The following is a 15619-nucleotide window of genomic DNA, read 5'->3' as shown; positions in this document are numbered from 1 at the left end:
CTACAGACACACAGCAAGCAAAATTTAACACTTTAGCTTTTAGGTAAATACTGCATTAAATTAATAATAAGCCTTAATTATAAGCCATCAATTAAGCAAGTTGTGCCACAACAGCGTTTTGGCTGGCTGGCTGCCTTCTTGACGTCACAAGCCAAGCCAAGCCAGGCCAGGTAGCCTAGTCGCCTCAGTCCGCAACTTCGTGCCACTTGAGAGCCACTAATACGCAGCATATGGTGTGTCGCATGCGCGGAGCGTAAATAATGCCATTAGCGCGCAATTCGAGGACCAACTTTAAATTACAATTAAATTTTAATTGAGCTTAAATACAAAACTTACAGCATAGCTTATAAACTGTTGGAATTTAATTAACCTATACGGTACGTATGGAGTGAACAAGTAATGGCGAAAAGGTAAGCAAAGCAAAGCAAAGCAAAACAAAACAAAGTTTGGCAAAAAGGCGAACTAAAACTTGAGTTGAGTTCTTCAACTTTTTGCGCATCACATTTCGTTGAATATATATTTTCATGTTGTTGATGGGAAGCTGTTGGAACTGGAACATTTTCATTATCATTTTCATCTCATTGTGTGTGTGTGTGTGTGTGGGCGTCAATTTCATTAGAAGTACATTCCCAAACTCATTATTTCCGTCTGCCAAAAAGTTTGCCGCGTGCTGCATAAATACAAAATGAATTTTATGTTTAAGTTTGCAGACAATAGAATTTATATACTTGCCACTTGTGGCAGCAGCCGGTGACAGGGCATGCGAGCTGGCATGACGCTTGATGCGTGGCGTTTCAGCAGCTGTTGAAGCTGTTGAGCTCTGCTTTGTGTTATTATTGATCACTTCACTACTGACTTGAGCATCGTTGGCTGTTGGCATTGATTTGTAGCGCTGCAAGGACATGCGTGGCTTCTTGGGCTGCGTTGCCTCTACCATGACTTCATCCAGTGCCGCTAGCCAATCCTCGGACTCGCTTTCATCCTCCAAGAACTTCATATAGAACGAAGAGCGTTTGTCTGTCTGCGCTTTGTGATGACTGGTGGGCGTGGTGACTACAGGCGCAGCTTTAACGCTTGGCTTGTGCGCTATTTTGGACTCAAGCTGCTGTGAAGCCTCCACGAGAAAACAATCTGTATCAGAATCGTTTAGAAAGTCAGCCAGCGCTGCATCCGCTTTAGCTGTGCTGGCTGGTTGTGTGTCCGCTTGCTCATCCAGCTGGCGATGCAGCTTATCGCAGCGCTCCTTGAGCAGCTCATGGTCGCGCATTTGCTGCGCACGCCATTGCCGATTGTCGAATTGCTTGCGCCGCAGTTCATCCGCCTGCACGCGTTGATGTCGCTCCTTCTTCTGCGCACCAAACTCTCCGGAATCGAAGCCGCTGTCTGTTGTAGTGTTGACTTTATCACCACGCTTCTTATTCTCACGATTCCAGCGCCAACTCACTTCCGGACTGCCGTTGACCAGCGTTTGTGAGAACAAACAGCTTGGCGAGAGACTGTTGCGTGGCGAGAAGTCTACGCTGTCATCCAGATAACTAGACTTCTTACCAGGTGGCGTATAGTCCAAGTTGCTAGCTGTGTTTAATCGCATTAGGGGAGAGCCTGGGGCGTCAGCATCCTTGGCATCCGTGCCTGCGCGTGAGCAGCTCTGCGGTGAAGCTGTAAACATTTGCTTAAATAAAAACTCTTGCTTTTATTTAAACTTTAGTACTTACCACTGTGACGTTTTTGCAGCAAGCGGCTGCTTAGCGTCAGTGAGCGCCTTTTGTTTAAAGCCGGCGAGTTCTCCATCTGACTACATCTGTTGTTGTTGTTGTGCTTCCAAGGGCTGAAATTAATAAACAATCCTAGTTTGTGTTATTGCGCAGTCGCAAACAAATTTATTAACTGCGTCGTTGTTTAAATGCGCCGCCAGCTTTACTTTTAATTCATAAACACAATTGTTTGTGTTTGAATATTTTAATTAATTAAACACACACACAAACAAACAATATCGAAGCGCTGCACACACATACCCAAAGCCGGTTTCAATTTATATGTTACTTTTCTTTTCTCTCCGTTGTATTGATTGTATTTTTATAACGATATCACAGTTAACAAAATGAAATTGTAACTTAAATCATTCATTATTTTATAAACAAAACTTTTCACATGTTCGCGCTTGTATTTCTTTTTTGTATTTATCAAGTTATCGAATCGTTATTTACTCGTTACTACTAATCGCCATCGTTTCGTGCATATGCGGATGTTAGTGTGTTGTTGTATCGACTATCAGCCTGCCGCCACAATAGCTTAACGAAGGTTTATGGCACAGCTTAACGTTACTTGGCGCACAGTTTAAAATGTTCGTTAAATAATTAAAGCACTTTGACATAAATTTTATTGTTTTGTTTAAATGCACAATATATTTATAATAATAATTCAACTATAAACAACAAGCGCTGCTGCGGGACATATAATAACAGCTCAACATATATAATATACAACTAAATGTCACATATAATAATCATTTAATCACTTAAATAAATCTGAGTACTCTCTGTTTTGTGCATGTTAAAATTCTGTCAATATCTAAATCTGTTTTAAATGCAACTGTGTTAGTGCAATAATTAAACTTAATATTAAATTATTGTCCTCCCTTCAGCAGCTAAGCTCAAACAGTAAGTGGGATTGTTACTTCACAGACCCTTGTTATACCAGACAGTATCCAATTCAGGACGTTTCTTTTCTATGTTGTCGCGCACCTCTGACTCCAGCTTGGACACTTTGATGGCAGCGCGTTGACTAAAGAATGCACAGCCCAGGGGCGTGGCAAAAATAAGCACAAAGCCACAGAACAAAGTTTGAATGGGCGCATTGGCGCGTGGGAATCTCTTAAGGAAACCATTTTTCTCCAGTTTGTTCATAAGCAGCGGCGTTAGAGCTGCAAAGATGAAATTGTTAATGCAGTCTTAAGTTGGGTTGAACTATAAACTTACTCATGCCAGGCATGGCCATGCAGATACGGCTCAGCACAACAGCTGAGATGCCAGCAAAGGCAGCGGTCTTGGATATGCCCATCTCATGGTTCTTCTCATCCAGCAGCACAACGCCATTGCGCAGTTCCCTATGAAAAAAGAGTTTAATTTATAATTTAAACAATTTAAATGTTGCTTATGCTTACTCCATGCGCATGCAGGGTATGTTGATGCAATTGGCCGCAGCTACAGCCACCAAAGGCACCAGGCGACCAATCAAAGGATTCATATTCTTTACGGCGGCATTAAGACCCAGCGCAGTGCCCAAGGCGCCACTTGTTGCCAGCAAATATGAAGTAACAAGTTGCCTGCAATTAAATACAAGTATTAAGTTTAATTCAATTAAATATTTTATATTTAAACATACGTTTTGCTAATGGGCGTGGTGCCGGAGCGATTGGTGTAGTTGACGGTGGCGTTGAACGTTTGATTGAACCATTGCCAGAAGACTACAGCGGGCGTTGTTTTGTAGAAGGTCATCATGCCTAAAAATTTATGACAATAACATAATTTGTAGCTTTTATTTATTAAATCAAAGCGCGGAAGCAAATTTGTGGCATGTGTGTGCCAATGAAAGTAAGCGCGTACACAGAGAGAAATTGTAGAGCAAACAGTCGCTGCTTATCAGTTAAAACAAACATAAAAAAGTTTTGAAAATAATAGACAAATTATTATGACTATTTTGATTAATTAAATTTATTTTAATGTCAATCATTTCTCTCAGTGAACTCAGTATAATTGAAAAACATGCTATATACTTACAGCCAGTGATAAGCGTATTCATCGGCACCTGAGCGGACATGCGGCCAATGATGATCTGCTTCTCGCCCGTCTCTGGATGGAAAGCCGAATCGTAAAGATACTTGGCCTTCCACAAGTCCTCCAAGGTATTGCACTCGGGCACATCCTTGCCGGCGCGATATTTCAGGACAATCTGACGAGCACGCTCGAGTTCATCACTGCCCGCCAGTAGGTTGAGTGGATTGGTGACCAAGAAGAAATGCTTGACACGACCCAAGTAGGTGCTCTGATCGAACTTGGGCTGGTCGATATCCACGCGCGGCAACACTTGCAGGCTCATTTTAATTTATTTTTAATTTTTCTGCTTCGACGGCAAATGCTGCGAGTTTAAGTATTAAAGATTATTAGTTTAACAGAAAACAAACTGTGGCCACAACTCAGCTGTCAAAATTATCAATAATTATTTTGTACATTTAAGAAAGATTGAGTATGAGAGTGAGGCGTCTTATCAATTGGCCGCTGACCCGCGTCGCTTGCGCTAATCGCCAGCAAACAAGTTTCAGTTACTCACACTCTCGCTCTCATGCACATGCATACGAAAAAGTGAGACTGTATGTGAGCATATGACTTAACAGTGCTCAGTTCTGAACGATTATGCATTCATAGACATAACAAAAAACAAAAACAAACTTTGGCCATTATATAATGTAGCTAGCTTTCTCATAAATCCATATAAGCATTGTAAATATATAAAAAATAAGGTATTATGCGAAAAATCTATAAATCTTATCAGCGTGTGCCGGGTAGAAACAAACGCACACACACACACACACACACAGCTGAGTTGGGTGTAAACAATAAAATGCCTTCTTAGCTGGAGAACAGGTTGCAACACTGACACACACACAAAGACAGAGCGTCTAACTGTGAGTATGTGTGTATTATTAAGTTTTCCACGCGTTCAAACACACCTACACACACGCACAACGCTTCGAACGCCACGGCACACGTCACACTAGCTACCACTTTGGCAGTGAACTTACGACTAAACTGGGGGCCCTCGAGCCAGCTGCCGCTCCAGAAAAGCTTTCAAACAAACGTTCTAAGGCAAGTTCTAGGGAATATCAACTACAACATATGCTTTGGTAAACTCGAAGAGCAGAGAAAAGTTTAAATAATTGCAAATTAAAATCTAAAGAAAGGTTAAATTTTTGCAGCCATACCTATTATAGCTAAACTTTTAATTAAGTTAATAAATATATATCAACTTTAATAATAATTTCTTTTTAATTAAAAATTCTTAGCTAATTTAATATAAAATAAGATACACATATTGGCAGCCAGCTTAACATTCGATAAATAAATAAATATTCAAATTGAATAAGTGTATCTGCAGTGCAGCTAATTAAGATGCAAACTTTCGAAATGTTTACCTTGGAGAATGTAGTCTTGTTGTCTTCAACAGCGCTGACATTGAAGAGAGTAAGAGAGAGCTTTCACGCTCTCTTTTTCGCTCTCTCAAGACTTGAGTGCGCAGCAGTTGGGCTCGAAAGTTGCGGCAAAAGCTTTCGATTTGATGTGTACATCAGCACTGGCACTAAGCTGATTAAAAGCTATTATATTAATATATTTTTATAACGCTCAACATTTTATATTTAATTACTGTTAATAAATAAATGCCAAAATGCGTGTGTATATCCATTTATTGTTGAAATCCATTATTAGACTAAACATAACATCAACAGTTGTGTATATTAGCAATAGTTATTTATGTACGCTTATTATTTTTTTTTTCGTTATTACGTTTTCACAAATAAGTGTAAGTATTTTTATTAGAGTTTTTTTTGTTTTCAAGTTAATATATCATAAATAAATATTATGCATATTTGTTAAATATCTTTTACATTTTGCAAACAATTATAGTCATAAGTAACACAAATGATAGTTGCTGCCCATAGTAGCAGCAAATGTATATGTATGTATTGTTTATGTTGTTTATTGTACATTTGTTGTATTTTTGGTATGTACATATGTATGTAAAGAGTTGAACTGTAACAATTAGTAATGAATTCAAAACCAAACACTTTGCATACATAGGTAGGTAATATGTTAATAGGTATGTTTTGATATTTAAGAACTGGAACTGGAATTGAACTGCTAATTGAAAGAGTTAATTGAAACACTCAACGTTATTTTTTGCAACAATTTAAGTTTTAAGAGCTCTTGAGTTTTGTATTATTGTGGGTATTGGTATGTATGTATGTATGATATATGTATTTGTAGTAAATAGTATAGTACACGTATATGTTATGTATATGGAACCCATGTTTATATATGTAGTAGTAGTATAATAACTGCTTAGAGTGGGGAAGTTGTTTTTTTTTAATTATTATATATAGATGGTTCTGAATTTTCTCACTAGGCGATTGTTCGTACGTTTATTGTTTTAGTTTTGAAAGGAAGTTGGCTTGGAGTAAATTAGTTACTTGGATTTCATTTCGGCGCCTTCAACAAATCTATCTATGCGCTGCGCTGTGTCTTGAGTATTCATTGTATATAGTATATCTATAGTTATGTATATTATATGTATTGTATGCATGTATTGTGTATAAATTCTATGTTAGTTGTATACTTTTGAGCGCGTCTCTCAACTATATAGCAGTGCATTATGCTCACCTATGTTAGTATTGTTGTGTTTGCTAAATAATATATGTAGTAGCATAATATATATGTATGTATGTATGTATTGTATGCTTGCAGCTAAATTCTCATACTGTTTCGTTTGACTAAACCGTCATTATTTGCATTTTTTTCTTGGGGGTTGTGTGTGGGGTAGGCTAACATTTCTATCAAATACAGAAGCAAGCGTATTGGAGCTGTCGTATATGCCCAGTGATTGCTGTTAGCTACACTTAGCTATATCTAAAGTTTAACTAAAACAAACTTGTTATATTTGTATTGTATTTTATGTAAGTGTTAAATGCACCGCCGTTTAAACAACAACACAAACTATAAATTGGAAAGCAATTAGTTTTGCTAGTTTAGGTTAATTGTTAATTTAAGTGTTTTAAAAAACCTAAAAGTTCTTAAAAATTCTGAATAGTTAGTTTTTCAAAACATTTCATTTGCATTTGCACCCAAAAATTGACTATAAACTTACATGTTTTATAATATAATTCATTGTATACATATATAGCATTAATATTTACAGTAAAAAATTGACGCCATTAATTGCCATAAAGTTTAATATATAAGTGTATGGTATGTATGTTATTTAATACTTTTTTTATTATTGAATTGTTTAAAAATTAGAGCTGAAACTTAGGACGTTTATCGTTGGCTATTTTGTATATTAATTGTAAAAAATATATTTGTATGTGTATATGATATTAAAAAACTTGCTTTTTGATTTCTTGACTTTTAATACAAAATAAATATACCTATGCGTATGCATCTAATTAACAAATTTAACAAAATTCGTTGACTTCGTTCATTGGCTCAGTGTCTGTGTGTGTGTGTCTCATTTGGTCAAGCTAACAATTTATCAATACTTACTTGCCCGGCAAGTGCAACAATCCTTGCATAAAGGCGTTTAACCCAATTTTCGATACAAGAATTAAAAGAAATTTTAGAACAAAAATAAAAAAATAAATTATAACTGAAGCAATAAATTCAACGCACTATATGTTACGATATACGAGTATATATATATATATGTGTGTGTGTGTGTGTGTGTGTGTGTATTACATTTCCGTTGTTCCGTTTGCTATTGGGGGTTGTTCCATAAAACCGTGTGCAACAAATTCAATTGATTTGCTGTTTGAAACTTGTACTTGTTTTGCTTTTATACATATTTCTCCCTATCTACAGTGCTATATGCATTTATATATATTTTTTTTGTTTGTTCTCTTGTATATATGGGATTTCACATTTTGCCTAAATATCATTTATGTATAATATATAATCATTTTACACATTTCTGTCGTCTTTTTCTTTTTAATTGGTGCATGTAAAAATTCATGTAAAACGCGCTTTGAGTAATAAATTGTTTTTCCACTAATATTAACATTAAATGTCATGTTATGTCATGTCTTGAATATGAGCATGTTAATTGTGGGCGTGTGGATATTGACTATGTAGAGCTGTATATACTATAGATACTATCGATATTGCGTTTAAAACTGTTTAGAGCTGGCAGCAATTGGTCTTAGTACTTTGCTTACATACTTAGTATGGAGTGTGGCATATCAATAGTATCGATAAGTTACAGCTATATGAATGCTCGCTGGGTGGTGGGGTGGGTGGTGCTGCTGATGAAATGAAACAAAGTGCAGTTTGTCTATAGCTACTGATTTAGTAGGTGCCTGCAAAAGAGAAAGATTAAGTAGAGCGCTAGATTTGGAAGTGCTGAAATACTTACTGGCACACTCTGGTGGATTCATGTAGCCAAAGACGTTCAGCTCATAGAGCGCCGCTAGTGTGATGAAGAACAAATACCAAATCATCAGTATAATGCCCAAGCGCTTATCCAGCTTCCAGCCATTCAAATGCGTCGACAGTATTAAGAAGACAACGGTGGAGAAGAGCGAGAGAGTGGAGTAGGCCAGACCTATAAGTAAAGCACTCGTGGGTTAGTTTTATGCATGGAGCACTAACTGCTGCTACGCCAGCTAGTTACAACAAACAAGACACATGCCATACACAGAATATTTGAGATGCATACACAGTACACGACGAGCAGCTAAAGAAGCCCAATGGGAGAGATAGAGTGAGATTGATATACATACCCTTGGATATGACATTGACGTGCGAGCCGGGCTTAATGATGGCCGTTTGTATGAACCATGGAAGACCTAAGCACACTAGTATATCAAAGACATTTGAGCCGATTGCATTCGAGACGGCCATATCGCCGAAGCCCTCTTTGATAACGGCTATTGAGCTTAGGGCATCCGGCACGGACACGCCAGCAGCTACGAACGTCAGGCCCATCACAGTGTCTGGTATGGCCAGCGTGGAGCCAATCACCGTTATCATCCAGACCATAAAATACGAGTAGAACGATATCCAAACCATCGAGATGAGAAAGGTAAATGGATACCACTTGCGATACTGCTCCAATCGCACATCGGGCATCGTTTTCTTGCATAGAAAGTGTATGGGATAGACGACATACCAGGCCACCAAAGCGGGCAGTCCGCCCTCTGTGGGACGCAGCAAGGGATCGGGCCGTGCCTCGCGCTGTCTATCCGTTGACTTGTAATAATCCACAGCGCCAGGTGTAGCAGCTGTGGGTGCTTTGGCTGCTGCTGCTGCGGCAGCCTCACCTGTGACCACAGACTCTGGCTGATCCGCATTGTAGCCCATGTTCTCCTGTCCCTGTCCCGGCGCCTGATTAAACTGATTCATGCCCCAATCGTCCACAGCTGGGCGCGCTGCAGCCTGCGGCTGCGCTTGTGACTCATCGCCCCAAGCTGCATTGGGATCCCAGCCAGCATTTGGATCATTGTAGCTCTGATAATCCGACTGCGGCGCCTGTGGCTGCTGCTGCGGCGGCGGCGGCTGAGCGCTGACATCGCTCTCCTTGGTCTGGCCTTGCGTATACGAACTTTCCGGCACATTCTTGTAGGTAACCAAAGCTGACTGCTCCTCCTTGCTGGGCAGCTTGAAGGGCAGATTCAAGCTCAAGGCCCAGCGCTCCAGCTCCGTATTGAAAGACAGCGCTACACAATAGGCCACATAGCAAAGCAGCATGACAATCGATTCAAACTGCAAAGCGGCAAGACAATTATATAAGCATTAACTTTAGACTGCGCAGACTTACGCAAGAGATGACGTCATTGAAGATTATAATCAGCATGACCAGTATGGAGACGCAGTAGAAGAAGCAATCGCGCACCAGCGGCCACCAGTTGAGCTGGCAAACTGTGCCAGAGCAAAGCGCACACACCGAGATGACAAACATAATGTTGAACACTGCTGAGCCAATGACACCGCTGATGCCAATATCGTCCTTGGCAAAGAATACGCCAATCACCACAGTTGCCAGCTCGGGCGCTGAGCTGCCCGCAGCCATAAAAGTGGCGCCTGCAACATCTGGCGATAGCTTCAGTTCTTCGCACAGTCTGTCCAAGCTGGCTACGAAGTATTCATCGCAGACTATGGCCAGTCCGAAGAAGGTAAAGATGGCCACCAGTATGTGTATGATGAGACCGCCATGCTGACGCGCCCACTTGTTCATCAGCGGCTGTGGAAACTGCTCAATGGCAGGCGGCGTGCAGTTCTCGCGCTTGGGTCGCCAAGTGGGCACAGCGCCATGCATTGGCGTCGCTAGCGTCGACTGCAGCAGCTCACCCTATAAGCAACAAATAATAAATTGCAGTCTTTAGCTTGAAAGTGCATGCAGCTCACCTCAGTGCTCAGCAGCAGCGGATTGGGTGATGTGCCTGGCATTTCAGTTGGTATATCCGCATCGGCAGCTTCGGGCAGCATGCCCACATCTAGTGGCAAGTCTGCCTTAGTGTCGCCTTGAGCTGAGTAGATGCTCACACAGTAGTAGATCAGAAACAGCAAGCCCATGTTCCACATGCGCGCACGACGCGAACGCTGGCGTACGATCTGTGGGCAGAGCAGAGAGAGAGAGAGCAGCGCGTGGCATTAAATCGCATTAGGAATTTCACTTGCCGCGGGCTGCGTTCGCCATCTAAACACACAAAGCGTGCCAAAGACAAAGCGCCAAAGACTATGCGGATTATGTGCCTGCCTGGCTGCCTGCAGGCGTTGCTCCACTGATAACACACACACACACATACATAAATACATATACAATGCTATGCTGTAAGCCTTAAGAGCACTTGCTTATGCACATAGCAAATGCTAGGTAAACAAGCTCATTAAGAACAACTAGCTGAACGACTAACAGATGCCATATATAATAGCTAAGCTTTGTTTTTTAATCTCATCAACGCATTCTACACAGATTAATATAACTAAATATAATTCATGTTGATACATAATTCTTTAAAGAAACACAAATACAGATAACAATAATTTTATAAGCATAGGTGAGCGCTCAACCTAAAAAAATAAACAAAATAGTGTTTATTATTTAATTAAATAATTTTGCAAAGAATAAAAACAAACAAAGCACACAATAAGCTGCTAAGCTAGTTAGTAATAAATTTTAATATTTATTATACTGCTCAGTGACTTAAACTGACTATTAATTAGATTTTATGGCTTTCACTTAAGCGAGCTAAAATGCTAAGCGAACAAAATTCCATTCAGTTAAGTTATAAGTTTTACAGTCCCAACAACAAAAGTAGATCAAACTGATTTATTATTTTGAAAAATTCAAAAGCTTGCTGTATGAAAATCTCATTCAACTTCATGTTAGATTGTTTGTCTATAGGCTTATTTCAATTTACTTTAGCTTCCAGGTATATTATTAAATATTTCTAAGACAACATAGTGCACATTAATATTTATTATGATTTTTATGTAACAAGCAGCTAAATAGTACTAGGAACTTTAGCAGCTACTCAAAAAAATTATTGTTGAAGGCAATAATTGATTTAAATATATATTATATACAAGAATAATGCTTTAAACAAATGTTAGCTTAAGCTACTCAATTTCTAATTAACATCAAAGTATATTCAAGCTATAAACATTTGCTGCTTGCTACTTAGCTGCTCATAAATTGATTTCAAATTAAAACGTTTAAGCAACCACAGCATAAACTAAAGGGTATTGAGTACACATAGCATAAATATGTTTACTTAGCGCTGTGTCTGCGCTAATGCATATAGCTTGTGGCAAGCTTGTTAAGTTTATTGCCATCGCGTTTGCTTTAACTTGCTCTTAGTTGGCAGCTCAAAAGGCATTGACTGCGGCCATGTAATTCAATACGCAACGAAAGCAAAGGGCGCAGCAGCAGCAGCAGCAGCAGCAGCAACTGCACTCAAGGTATATATAGTATATGGTATAGTATATAGAAGTGTAATGCTATATGGGCTTATGGCTAGCCCAACTGGCTAAGCAGCTTGCGTTAAAGTTAGAAGCATGCTGGAAATTTAATACAGCACAACTGTTGATAGTACGAGACGCTTTGCATAGCCAATATGACTAGTGAATGGAATGCTGAGCATACGAACAGCTGCTGAATGCAATTAAAATAACAATTGCTCAAAGAGCTGATAAGCGAGCATACAGCGAAGTAAACAAATGTGAAAGAATTGGAGCAGCTCTGGGGCTAAAGTAAAAGCAAAGCAGTTTGCACTGCCAATAACTGCTGCATACTTTCAAAGGTTCATTCACAAGCAAACACACACACACACACAGGCATGCATATCAAGCTTGCATATATATATGACATCATATGATGACTGTTTGCTCCTTTTCGCTGCTGCTGCTGCTGCTGTTGACAAAATGCGCAAATCGTGACAAAGACGATGGCAACAATAAATGTCTCTGAATAAATTTGAGCAGCATTACAGACTATTGACTGTGGTTATTATTGTTGTTGCTGTTGTTGTTGTTGTTGCTGTTGCTGCTGTGATAACAGCGCAAATTTGAGTCAAGCGGCAGCGTGTGAGAGAAAGTTTCGCTAGTGTGAGAGTCAAATGAAAGTTTTCACCACAGCATATCATCAACTGCCGGGGGTAAGTGAGCGCGAGCGCGAGAGCGAGAGCGAGTGCGAGCAAGCGGCGTCTGGCTGGCTGGCTAACGAGCAACAAAAGCCACCACAGCACACGCATTGAGGGGTGAGAGCAAGAGCCCTAAAGCCAAAACATATAGCGCGCCTTGTGGGCCACTCGGTCATGCCGCACAATATCGATTTACAGTCCCCCTGCTCCTCTTGCTCTCTGTCTCTCTCGCTGCTTCTCACACTTGCCAAACAACAAGCTTTTTACTCATACGCACTGTTGGCTAAGGTTGCAAATGGCAAACTGCGCTAATGGGCAAAAAGAGAATTGCGAGCGGGCGTACGCGTTAGCTACAGTTACACACAGTCTAAGGATGCTGCAGCGAGCAGGCTAGTAATAAAAATAATAAAAATAAATGATGGTAATAACTAAATACAAGGCAACAGCGTAAAATGTAGGCAAGCACCATTCACTCAGGCTGTCAGTCTAACTGCCGCTGCTGCTGCTGCCTCTTGCTGCTGCTGCCGCTGCTGCTATGGCATTTAAGCTTACATCATATTTGTGCAAAAGGAAACAAAAGGAAAAAGTCTAGCATTGTGTATTGTGAGCAAAGACGACGCTTTTGCAAATATGCAATTGACTTGCTTCTGGCTTGGCTGTAAACAATTTACACAACAGCTTAAGCTACTGTGAAAAATTGCGCTTAACACACACTCGCACACACACACATTGTGTAATTTCATAATCACACTTTAGCATATTTACCATGTTGGCTGTTAAAATAGTTTATGTGGCCCTCAACGGTTAGCACTTGATCTAGACGCGTTTTAATTGCCCTTGCGCACTTAATTTGCTCACAGAATTTTTGTCAATTTCGTTGCTCTTGTTGTTGTTTGCGGAAAACAGATACAGAAGAAAACCGTTGCAATTGGAAAAACATGCGACTAAGACATTCGAGAGTTCTTTTTTTTTCTTTGGTTGTGGGGTAGGCACTTCTTAGAGTTCACCCATAAATTGCATCATTCGCTTCGCCATGCTTATTGTCAGCTGTTTGGCTTTTGACTGCTCTTATTTATTTATTTGCAATAAACCATTTGATTTGCATTTCACTGTGTCACTTTTTTTTCTGTAGTAGTAGTAGATGTTTTGTAAGCGTGTGTGTGTTTCTATGTGTGTATCGGTGTGTCGGTGTGCGCGTTTGTGTCAATGTGTGTATGAGTGGAGTGTTGGACTGTCTCTGTGGTTATGAAACGCGCACGAAGCTTTGCTTTTGCCTGGCGAGACGGTCGAGCGCCAACTGACGACGCTGGGGCAAGCGTTGGGAAATTTCAAGCGACTTTTCATGCCACAGCGGCGGCACTGAGAAAAATTTAATTTAATTTAAAGCAAATAAATGCATTAATAAAAATAAAGATATGAGTACGAGCATTGAATTATAAGAAATGTATTTTCATTTTGTGTTTAAATTAAATATACATATAAATTTATGAATTGTGTTATTTATATAAACATATGATGAACATCAATGTTTATTTTTAGTTCAATAGCAAATGCTTGCTCTTACTCTCTCTTTAAATTTAATGCTGTGTTCGTTTGTTTATTTATTTCAAGGCCATCAAACCAATACTACTTATTATTAAATTTAATAACATTTTAAATATTTATATTTACGCTCTATATAATTTTGCTATGTGTACGCGTTGGCCGTTAAAGCGTCAGCAAAGAACTCACCACAGCCGAAGTGCCAAGCGTGGGTATGAGCAAGAGAGCGAATGAGAAAGAGAGCGAGCGTGGAAAAAGCGAAGGAAATGCAAAAGTGTGTCGTTTCGGAAACGCTTGAGTGCGTGTGTGGGCGTTGGCAGCGCCATCTACTGGCAGCTTTAATCAACCTAACCAAGTGCAAAGCTAATGTCAATTGATTAGAACACTTAGAGCCAGGCAACACTTTAAGCCCCGTTGAGAAATTGCATTGACTTCAAATAAAAAACAATACACATGAGTCGCATTTTTTTTAATAGTTATTTGTTTGATTATTATTTATATGCGCCCTGCCCACATGGCCGGCCGCAGCGTCAAGTGTCTGTGTTGCCTGTGCAAACAAAAAACAAAGTCTTAGTTACAGTCGCTGTTGCTGTTGCTGTTTGCTATTTGAAGTGCCGTCAAAGGACGACAATTGTTGGGATTTTGCCACATTATCCTTTACATTGCGGCAAGACTGAAGCAGCGGCAACGCTTGATGTGCAACGTGACATTGCTACATGCGGCATGCGGCTCTGATCTTGCCGCTTGCAAAAAAACAAAGCAGCGCGCACTCAGCCCGAAATAAAAAATCGCCAAACACAATGACGAATTTACCTGTTGACACCTTGGCCAATAGACAATTCGGCTAATTAATAATGGGTTCGACTCGACTGCATGACACTTCCAACAGGTTATATGGCTCAATCACAGGTCAGCATTAAGGCAGACACAAAGGCGTCCCCAGTCACAGTAGCACCCTCGCGAACTTCAACTAGAGCTGCTGCCAAAAATTCATACGAATTCCAGTGAATTCGGAGCAGCAGCGGCGGCTACTCCCTCTTTCTTTTATTGAGCTGAGCTGACAATCTAGTAAAATAGAATTATGACTTTGATTCACGAATTGAGTATGTGTAAATTGTTGAAATTAGTTGAATTGCATTGAAGTCGGCAGTTTTCAAGGCATTGTCGTGGGCCATGGGAAAATTACTTTCCGAAGAGTTTGTAATGCGCTAAGAGAATTTTCTATCAAAGCTGACAGCAGCAGAAAGTTAAGCAGAAAATTTCAGAGATAAGTACTTTAAGTTATTAATTGAACTGAAATTCTTTAAGTGCAGTCCTTATGCTGTCAACTTAGACAACTTCAGTTATAGCATAACATAAATATTTTAAAAATTTAATACAATTATTTAAGCTTGCTTTTCATTTAACAAAGAGTTTGGCACAAAAATAAATCTATTTACGAACTTGTTTTATATCATTGTCAAAGTCTTTTGAATATTTTAATTATTTGTTGTATTAAATATAAATAGTTAAAGTGCAAAACGTTAAGAAAATGGTCTTTACAATTGCTTTATTAACTTATCATTTTAAATTTATTTAAGACATGCACCAATAATTAGTTGATAATTGTTTGAATCTAGCACAAAGTTCGTTCAGCTTTTAATCAGAAATTGATTATAATAATCTATTAAT

The 15619-nt window shown here is 39.4% G+C and overlaps 3 protein-coding genes across 4 annotated transcripts; all 3 read right to left on the bottom strand.

Annotated features, from left to right (window-relative positions):
- Positions 1-5: 5 nt before the first annotated feature.
- Positions 6-2059, bottom strand: LOC108602338. 2 transcript variants are annotated; one of them, XM_017990426.1, is made up of 4 exons: positions 2016-2059; positions 1716-1828; positions 729-1659; positions 6-670 (listed from the first exon to the last, which is right to left on the bottom strand). In XM_017990426.1, exons 2-4 carry the CDS (start codon positions 1789-1791, stop codon positions 616-618), a joined length of 1062 nt encoding a protein of 353 aa, XP_017845915.1. In that variant the 5' UTR covers positions 1792-1828; positions 2016-2059; the 3' UTR covers positions 6-615. The 2 variants fall into 2 exon arrangements, with proteins under 2 accessions (XP_017845915.1, XP_017845916.1); XM_017990427.1 differs by having other exon boundaries at positions 733-1659.
- Positions 2060-2415: 356 nt separating this feature from the next.
- LOC108604055 (sideroflexin-1-3) lies at positions 2416-4811 on the bottom strand. Its single transcript, XM_017993317.2, has 6 exons — positions 4730-4811; positions 3780-4137; positions 3385-3502; positions 3164-3325; positions 2979-3106; positions 2416-2923 (listed from the first exon to the last, which is right to left on the bottom strand). Exons 2-6 carry the CDS (start codon positions 4096-4098, stop codon positions 2679-2681), a joined length of 972 nt encoding a protein of 323 aa, XP_017848806.1. The 5' UTR covers positions 4099-4137; positions 4730-4811; the 3' UTR covers positions 2416-2678.
- A 2350-nt stretch (positions 4812-7161) lies between these two features.
- On the bottom strand, positions 7162-13524 carry LOC108604054 (probable sodium/potassium/calcium exchanger CG1090). The gene is made up of 6 exons (XM_017993316.1): positions 13172-13524; positions 10170-10376; positions 9583-10113; positions 8546-9527; positions 8179-8367; positions 7162-8122 (listed from the first exon to the last, which is right to left on the bottom strand). The coding sequence occupies exons 1-6, from the start codon at positions 13172-13174 to the stop codon at positions 8112-8114; spliced, it is 1923 nt and encodes a 640-aa protein (XP_017848805.1). The 5' UTR covers positions 13175-13524; the 3' UTR covers positions 7162-8111.
- Positions 13525-15619: the final 2095 nt, after the last annotated feature.

This window comes from Drosophila busckii, chromosome 3R (assembly GCF_011750605.1).
Source record: "Drosophila busckii strain San Diego stock center, stock number 13000-0081.31 chromosome 3R, ASM1175060v1, whole genome shotgun sequence".
NCBI lineage: Eukaryota > Metazoa > Arthropoda > Insecta > Diptera > Drosophilidae > Drosophila > Drosophila busckii.
The sequence above is the reverse complement of the archived record's forward strand: the minus strand, read 5'-3'. Positions and strand labels throughout refer to the sequence as shown.

Excerpts from the sequence above, each read along its gene's own strand:
- LOC108602338 (XM_017990426.1), bottom strand. The coding sequence starts at position 1,791 with ATGGAGAACTCGCCGGCTTTAAACAAAAGGCGCTCACTGACGCTAAGC. Across the intron at positions 1,660-1,715 it reads GCTGCAAAAACGTCACAGTG|CTTCACCGCAGAGCTGCTCA; the intron begins GTAAGTACTAAA and ends AAATGTTTACAG. Across the intron at positions 671-728 it reads GCTGCTGCCACAAGTGGCAA|CACGCGGCAAACTTTTTGGC; the intron begins GTATATAAATTC and ends GTATTTATGCAG.
- LOC108604054 (XM_017993316.1), bottom strand. Across the intron at positions 10,114-10,169 it reads CGCTGCTGCTGAGCACTGAG|GGTGAGCTGCTGCAGTCGAC; the intron begins GTGAGCTGCATG and ends TGTTGCTTATAG. Across the intron at positions 8,368-8,545 it reads CGTCAATGTCATATCCAAGG|GTCTGGCCTACTCCACTCTC; the intron begins GTATGTATATCA and ends CTTTACTTATAG.
- LOC108604055 (XM_017993317.2), bottom strand. The coding sequence starts at position 4,098 with ATGAGCCTGCAAGTGTTGCCGCGCGTGGATATCGACCAGCCCAAGTTC. Across the intron at positions 3,503-3,779 it reads GAATACGCTTATCACTGGCT|GCATGATGACCTTCTACAAA; the intron begins GTAAGTATATAG and ends ATAAATTTTTAG. Across the intron at positions 3,326-3,384 it reads ACCACGCCCATTAGCAAAAC|GCAACTTGTTACTTCATATT; the intron begins GTATGTTTAAAT and ends ATTTAATTGCAG.